We start from the raw sequence: 8696 nt of genomic DNA, 5'->3' as shown, positions 1-8696 counted from the left end.
AGATCCCAGGAACAACATCAGAGCTCTCTGTCCAGAAGAGTGCAGTGCTAGGAACAGCTAAGATACTGCGCAGAACCCTCAAACTCCCAGGCCTCTGGTAGAGGACCTGAGGTTGAGGAAGACACATAGCATCCATAGGGGTGAGAGGGGAATTTTTTTATATATAAAAATACACACACACACGTAATTACATTTGTAACTAATATACGCTGGTCTTATGATCCTCCAGGAAAGAGTCTTTCTTATATCAGAGAGAGAAACAGAAATACAAAGCAATAGATTTGTAATATTTGCATTGCTGTGTTCTGAAAGCAGGAATAATGACTGTTGTGTTAACTGAAATCTTTTGCTAATTGCATTCGTTTTTGTTTGGCCTTGTGTTTTTCTTTAAAAATCAACAAAGAAAATGCAGAACTGCTTGGGTAAAGCTGGAAATGTTCCTGTGAGGGGGTGAGTGCTCCAATGTGCCCCACATTTACGGGCACTCCAGGCACGCTAGCTGGAGCTGTCATTTTGGGTTCTTCATTGGCTGCTTTTGTCACCTGAAGCTGTTGAAAGTGAAGTGTGACTGTTAAAAAGGCTATTTTGAGCTTTTAAAGCAGGAGCTAGGGTGGAAGGAACAGATTTAATGAGAATCAGAGGATAATGTGGTTAATCATTTCTGATGACTGCATTCCTAATAACTCAGAATGAGGTTTAATAATTTATTTGCAGGGGATTGAGTGAACAACAGCTAATGATGAGGTAAAGGTCAAGATGTAGTATTTCCCCCAAACAGGTCAATAAAGTTTTGATAAAAAAATGTTCATATTTGCCCAGAAGCCAGCCTTCTCAGCAATGAGTTCCAGTTGCTGGTGCAGCTAAAATCTCTCTTTGAGGGGAAAAAGCCTGCCTACTTCTCTTTTTAAAAGACATTAACATTGTTCTCTCTTTTAGAGACTGCTCCTTTCCCATTAAAGGCAACTGACTTCAATGGAAACATGATCAGGCCTATTGGCCAAATCCTGAGAGGTACTGGGCATTCACAATTCCCATTGACATCAGTGAGAGTTGTAGATGATCTGAATTTCTCAGAACTTGGCATGTAATGTCATTGCTGAGCTATTATTCTTAGATGTTTTCACAGGTCTGAAGGAAGATAAAAGCTTAATTCCCACTCTGGGGCCCTGATAGGAAAGCACAGGGGAAGTCCAGGATTGAATGTACATGGGGACAACGAATCCTTTCTCTTTAAGAACATAACATAAGAACAGCCATACTGGGTCAGACCAAAAGTCCGTCTAGCCCCATATCCTGTCTTCTGACAGTGGCTAATGCCAGGTGCCCCAGAAGAATGAACAGAACAGGTAATCATCAAGTGATCCATCCCCTGTCGCCCATTCCCAGCTTCTGACAAACAGAAGCTAGGGGCACCATCCCTGCCCATCTTGGCTAATAGCCATTGATGGACCTATCTTCCATTAACCTATCTAGTTCTTTTTTGAACCCTGTTATAATTATGAACCCTGTTATAATTATCTTTATAATTAGCCTGCTCTTCCTTTTTGACTCATTCACTGATGCCACTAGTGTTTTGTTATATCACAAATCGTTACTATGGAAACACTTATGATATCACAAAGAGTGATGGCAAGACTGATTGGAAAAATGTGAGGAAATCCATGATTGAACGAACAAACAGAAATTCCCTGTAGTTCTGAGAGAGCAGTTCCTTCACACAAAGCCTGGAAGAAAACATGAGATCACTATGAAGAAATGAGGGGGATATAGGAATAGGGAAAGAAGTTATGGAATTCTCTGTTCAGTTTTGTTACATGCATGGCATATTTTGCATATAAAATGTGGGAGGAAGAACTATCTAGTGATTAAAGCGCAGGACTGGCAGTCAGGAGCTGTAGATTGTATTCCTGGCTTTGACATATCCTCACTAATATAAGACTCATTTTCAGTAGCTAATGTCTATACTAAAATCCCCCCTCCTATCCACATGAGTTTCAGAAAAGAAGACTGAAGTTAAGACTGAAGATGTAGTTATTTTTTGTTGACACTTCAGAGCTCACTGTGGTGATTAGGGATTTGGGGGATTTTGCCTGGCCTACCTTTCAGACCCCCAGGACCCTACAACCTTTCTTTCAGTGGCAGACACGGAGTATCTCTCCCTGTTACAATAGATATGTAAACTTATTCCAACTGACTGTACAGTGGATGAGGAAAGTCAGAGCTGGCACTTCCATTTAGGCGACCTAGGCGGTCGCCTAGGGCACCAGGATTTGGGGGGGCAGCAATTCAGCGGCAAGGGGTCCTTCCACGCTCCGGATCTTCGGCGGCAATTCTGCATCGGGTACATCACTCGCTCCAGGACCCACCGCCAAAGTCCCCCGAAGACCGGGAGCGTGGAAGGACCCCTGCCTAGGGCTCCAAAAATCCTGGCGCTGCTCCTGAGGAAAGTATGTTAATAACAGAATCTCTATATACGTGTTGTAAAGCCCTTTGGGATCCTTTAACATGAATGGTCTATATTAGATATGAGAGGTGATTATTATATTTATCAAAGGGCAGTAGCAACTGGTCAGTACTCAGACCCCCTCCCTTATACACTGTTCTTTCTTTATTTCCTCTTTTTACAGTTTCCCTTTTCTCTCTGTGCCTCTCCTAGATCAAATAGGAGTGGGGAAAAACACTTCACTGACGGTCTTTTTTAATTTCTAATCACTGCAGCTCACGTGTACCCTCTGCTTGCAATATCCAAGCCAGTCATTTTCCCCCTCTTATTCAAGCGTCTGACCCCTAATACTTCAGTTCCTGATCTTGTAAATCACGGTTTGCTATGTTATGCTGCCTCCAAAACTCTCAGTACAGGGAAATTATGGTCACAGCTTCTTTCTCCATCTTCTTCCATTGTCTCTTTGAGTTGTTTGATGAAGAATGAGACTTTTTTTAGGTATGATCTCCCTCCTGTGAACCTTTGTTGCCTATTTTTAACACAGCGCTAACTTCTTTGTCTTTCTTTGGCATCTCTCCAATCAGCAATTGCTCTCTCTCTGGGATCAATACAGAATATTTACAGGTCTTAGATATCAACATTCCTCATTTGCAAATCATTGATCAGCCGTCACTCACATGTACTCCAGATGCCCTTGGGTGCAGTGCTGTACCTATGATATCAGCTGCAAGAATCTAATTCAGTTAACCTATTGTCCCCTTGACGAAAGCAAACCAAGTGTAAAATGGATGTTTCCCATTGGAGACATAAGCTGGCCTTAATGGCTTTCAGATCTTAAATCCAAAGAGTTGTATCTGATTTTCCTTGAGCAATCAGCCACTTGTCCTTGGAGCAGGTTAGATATATCACATCAGCCTTTTGCCCTAGCTGCCAGGGCCTCTGGCCTAGACCATTGTCTGCTCATTCTGGAATACATCACCCATCTGTGTGTTGGACAAGTTCTCCGAAGAGTCATAATTCTGTATGGGTGGAGGCTACGTGCTCACCTCCAGTGGAGGAGGGAGTATTATCATTCACCAGTTTCCCCTCTGGATGAGTTAATATGTAACATCCTGTTACATCCTCCTTGGTTGTAGAGATGATGGCTGCAATGTTGGGTTTTAAGAGGAGAAAATATTGGGGGATCTTCAAGGTTGTCAGGCACTCAGATCCCTAAGTGATGACACACAGGAAGTCTGAAAACACTAAATAAGCACGGGTTTTTAAGATATTTGTCCTGAGCCCAGGATCAATGACCCAAGTCTGTTCTTCTCTCTGTTTCCAGATTGGTGCTTCTCTGTTTGCCAGTAACATTGGCAGTGGGCAATTTGTGGGCTTGGCAGGCACAGGAGCGGCTTCAGGAATCGCCATTGGAGGATTCGAATGGAACGTAAGTGGTACACATTTACATGAAATTGTAACCTCAGGGGTATCCAAAGAGATCAGGTGAGTCCACATTGTCTAAAAATCCAAGTCACTCTAATGGTGTCAGAGCCCTCACCTAGCAGCACCTGCCTCCCTCAGGGCTGACGACTGGCAGAACCACCCACCACAAAAACACTTGGTGTCAATTCCCATTCCCCCAGTCTCTCTCCCCACTTCCATCTCCAGTCCAGCTAGTGGAGAAAGAAAAGCCCATTGCTATATTAGGAAACCATGATGTCCTCTGCATAATTTTTCTGGGAGATTGGTGTGTAGGAGGTGGGGGGAGTCATCGTTTTTCCTTTCTTCCCAGTAGTGAGGAATTCAATGTTGTCTTCACTCTTTTCTTCATCCCAAGAGCCCTTTTCTCCTTCTCTGTCTTCTCATTCCCCTCCCACTAAGGGGAAGCTGCAAAGGAGTTCAGAGGCTACCTTGTAATCCGCTATCAATGGTGTTCTGTTCTCAGCCTGCTGGGGGCAGATCCTGCCTATAATCAAACACCTCACTTGATTAAAATGACTACAACTACTGCCTGGAATTGACAGAAGGGCCGTAAGGGTTTGGAAAAGGGTAAGATAATGTGCCTCCTTTCCCCAATCAGTCTATCTGTCGCCCTCCATGGACTTAGTATGTGCACCAGGAGGAGATGCAGGAGTTGCGGAACACCGCCTTTATGCTGTATTTCCCCTCTTAGATCAGCCGGTCATAAGGTGCAATTTGCATCACATGTTACTGCTGCCCTGGAGAGGAACTGGGGGCACTGCTACAAGCAGGTCAGCTCTTTGCAGAGCATTTTGATGTTTACCTGGTGCTCTGGGATGATCCGCCGTGAGGGGGGAAACATGGATGAGCACAATTCTTGGGATCCAGCCCTGTTGTTTCCCTTGGATCCTTAGGCGCTGGAAGAGTTATTGGCCATGCCCCCTGACTGTTGCACTCCATTGCAAGCCCCTTCTTAGGTTTTCTTAAAAATATAATTGTGTGTTGGGTATAAAATACGGCCCCATATAGTTCTGAACTTCTTTGTGCATGAGGAAGGGAGTAGAAGCTCACTTGAGAGAAATGCACACATTGGAATCAGTTAGTTTAGCTGTCACCTTTTATTATTTTCTGCTGCCACTGTTGTAACAAATCCAGCAGCCTAAGACACATGGTTGAATCGTCTTGATTCTGTCCAGTAGAGGACAGTGATGCCTGTGTATACATCTACATGTATGCAGACATAAGCCAGCTAGTTAGCTCATTGCAATACTTGCAACACAATGGAACTGATAAACATGCTAACATATATAGGAAAAATGCTGCTCTTGGATCCACACTGATTCTGTTACCAAAAAAGAGAACTGGACTCGATTCTGCTCTCGTTTATACTGGCTTTGTGTCAGTGTAATTCCATTGACTTCAGTGCAGTTACTCTTGATTTACACCAGTGTAAGAGAGCAGAATTGGGTCCAATATCTCTAGCATACCCTGTGCTTTATATATGAGCAGAATTTCAGAGCTGCAATAAAGAACTAGTGTGTGGATGGGAGATCTAGCACGCAGCTCTGAGAGCAGCATTTTGACCTGTATTTATCTGTCTGAATGTGCACAGCTCTGCATAAAACAAGTTGCTAACATTGTCAGAAAAATTATAATTTATGATTGACAACAAAATATCTGATGCACAGAATATACAGTATATAGTTTAACAGAGCTACCATACTTGACAGTCTATAATTCTATACATGAGAATATAGTACATCTTTTATAATTCTCACAGCCACCTTATAAGCAGGCCTCAGCTAGAGTGCTGTGTCCAGTTCTGGGCTCCACGCTTTAAGAAAGATGTGGACAAACTGGAGCGAGTCCAGAAGAAAGCAACAAAAATGATAAAAGATTTGACAACATTTGATCTGTGAAGAAATTTTTTTAAAAAAGGGGTATGTTTAGTCTTGAGAAAAGCAGACCAAGAAGGGGCCTGATAACAGTCTTCAGATATGTTAAGGGCCATAATAAAGAGGACCATGATCAATTTTTCTCTGTCCGCTGAAGGTAGGACTAGAGGCAATGGGCTTAATTTGCAGCAAGAGAGATTTATGTTAGATATTAGGGATGGTCTAGGTATATTTAGTCCTGCCTCAGTGGATGGGGCTGGGCTGGGCCTGAGGTCCCTTTCAACCTGACGTTTCTATGATCCTATAACTGAACCACACTGCAGAAGGCAGTTAATTACTCCTGCATTTTATCTAAAGAAGTGGGCTAGTCTGATTGGTGACAAGGGTGTGGAAGTAAGCTCCACTCTCCAGCACCTGGGGCTAGCAAAGCTAATCACAGATGAGACATGATCATAACACACTTGGGTTTGGGGATGGAATGTTTCCTGTGCTGGTGGCTTCTTGGAGACTGGATCGAGGTACTAAGTAAAAGGGGCTGGGGCAGTGCTAGACTTTCTTAACATTTCCTGGTGGTAGCAATAGTCATGTGTCACCATACAAAGGCTTCTGTGGGCTGCTGGTATTCTAACCACCATGTTGTCTACACCTGCTCTTGGCAAGGCTGGGTGAAGCAGTGGCTAAAATGCCTGCATCCAGAGTACACTAATGCTTTGGTGATTGCTACCGCTAGTGGAGCTGCAGTGGGATAGTGCAACAGAAGGAAGGTTTAAAACCAGTGTTAGACACACTATAAATGTATTTCCCCATGGACAGACATGGGGCAAATGCCAAAGCAGTTGTCTTTTTGATACTCCATTAGGTCTGCTGCAGTGGGGGACTTTTCCTCAGGTGCTTCTGTTGGACACCAGGGGTGAAATTCTAGCACCATTCAGCTGAATGGCAAAACTCCCATTGACTTCAATAAGGCCAAGATTTCACCCCTGGAGTTCCAACCATAAAATGGTAGACAGGCAGAAAGAATGAGGCTGGCCACCATTTTACTCACTGCAATGTTTATAGTTGGCATTCAGCCTGATACGTGGCTTTGGAAAATGCTAGTGACAGGACCAGAGGCTAATTCAGCTGTTCTTTCCTTGGTTACAGGCCCTGATATTTGTGGTTGTTCTTGCTTGGTTGTTTGTCCCCATCTACATCAAGGCTGGGGTAAGTATGGACACTAGGTTATATATCTTATGGTTCCCTGTTTTAATCTTTGTTTCATTTGTTGTGTGTGTGGGTCTAACACCATCACAAAACCATTCTCAATGGCAAGAGAGACCTGGATGTGTCAGGCATGCTACATATGTTATGTCTGTATATATTTAAACAACAAGGTCTCTTTGTCTTTGAGATCTCAAGATGAGCAGCATTTGACGCTGCCTTTCTGTGCTTCATGGAGGCCCCTGCTCCTTGGCTTTCTTAATTCTAGTGCACTTATCAGTGTGGTATCTGGGTGGCAGAGCCTGCTGATGAACTATAGTAGTTGTGTCTGTTGCTCATAGTATGAATTCTTCTCCCTCTTCTTCTGCAGGTGGTGACGATGCCAGAGTATCTCAAGAAGCGGTTTGGCGGCCGACGGATTCAGATATATCTGTCAGTCCTTTCTCTACTCCTCTATATTTTCACCAAGATCTCGGTGAGTTAAGCTTTTCCAGTTCCTCTATTCTAAGTGATGTTCCTATCTCTTATTATTTTACACTTGTATGAAATCTCTCTACCTGTCTGGTTCACTTGTCTCAGATAAAAAACTGTTTCCGTGTTGTCACTCGTCCATCTAGCAGTGCTGACCATCCAAATCAGCTCTACAGCTGTGTGTGTCTGTGCCTGTTGAATTATACCAGGGGACTCTTTCTCTCGATGGTGGTTATGATTTAGCTTTCTTCTTCCAGGATTTTGTTTCCATGTGTGCTCCCCTCTGGAACAAGTCAGGCTGGCTGGAGCCTTGTACTGTACAGTATGCTACATCTCAGGCATCAGTGATAGAAACTGAAGAGAAGATCCCAAGCTATTAGAGTTAGTACCCAGTTCTCTGCCTTTATCGTCCAAGGGTAACTATTGCTGCTTCTTACCCAGGAACATTCACTCACCCATTTAGACATTTAGTTGTAGAGCTTCCTATATATTATTTGGGCCCAGGGTCTCCCATTCTGACTCCTGAGCTAGATTCTCCTGCCGCAGGGTATGAGTAACTGCCTTTGGCTCCAGTGGGAGAAAAGAGGCCTTTCACACTCATCCTTCCATCGGTATCCTCAGCTGAACGTGCAACTTGTTAGTATTAATGAAGCAAAAGTGAAAAACGAGAGAGGAAGGCAGATGGAGGGAAGAGACAGAGAGATGGGGTTAGAAAATACAGGAGTGGGAAAAGCAAGGGAAGGCGGAGGAGAGTCTTTCTGTGGATCAGCTTGAGCTATGAAGTGTGGCTAACGAGGGCACAGCAGTAGCGAAGGAAGCTGTGATTTTCCTCCCCTTTTGAAACCATTAAATCTCCATACAGGTCCACAGGTCAGGCAGACCTGGGTCTGTTGTTTTCCTGCAGTTGCCATGGAAGTTTACTCTTTGCCCTCTGCATAGGAGCTGAGTGATAATAGTACAATTTAACCTAAAAGACCTGGTCTTTTGCTCCCATTCTCATGCTCCTACGATAACTGATTCTTATCAGGGTTACAGATTAAACAGGCTGGGACTATCAAAGCAGCAGAGAATCCTGTGGCACCTTATAGGCTAACAGACGTTTTGAAGCGTGAGCTTTTGTGGGTGAATACCCACTTCGTCAGACGCAGGTAGTGGAAATTTCCAGGGGTAGGTATATATATGCTAGCAAGCAAGCTAGAGATAACGAGGTTAGTTCAATCAGGGAGGATGGGGCCCTGTTCTAG

General features: G+C 43.8%; 1 protein-coding gene across 1 annotated transcript in view; it reads left to right on the top strand.

The window, feature by feature from the left end:
- SLC5A1 (solute carrier family 5 member 1) overlaps window positions 1-8696 on the top strand; it is a 51992-nt gene that overhangs the window by 11489 nt on the left and 31807 nt on the right. Inside the window, exons 3-5 of the mRNA XM_032801304.1 lie at window positions 3768-3872; window positions 6925-6984; window positions 7352-7456. Of these exons, the coding sequence (XP_032657195.1) occupies window positions 3768-3872; window positions 6925-6984; window positions 7352-7456 (270 nt within the window). The remainder of the gene's footprint in view (window positions 1-3767; window positions 3873-6924; window positions 6985-7351; window positions 7457-8696) is intronic.

Source organism: Chelonoidis abingdonii, chromosome 22 (assembly GCF_003597395.2).
Source record: "Chelonoidis abingdonii isolate Lonesome George chromosome 22, CheloAbing_2.0, whole genome shotgun sequence".
In the NCBI taxonomy this organism is placed as follows: domain Eukaryota; kingdom Metazoa; phylum Chordata; order Testudines; family Testudinidae; genus Chelonoidis; species Chelonoidis abingdonii.
The sequence above is the reverse complement of the archived record's forward strand: the minus strand, read 5'-3'. Positions and strand labels throughout refer to the sequence as shown.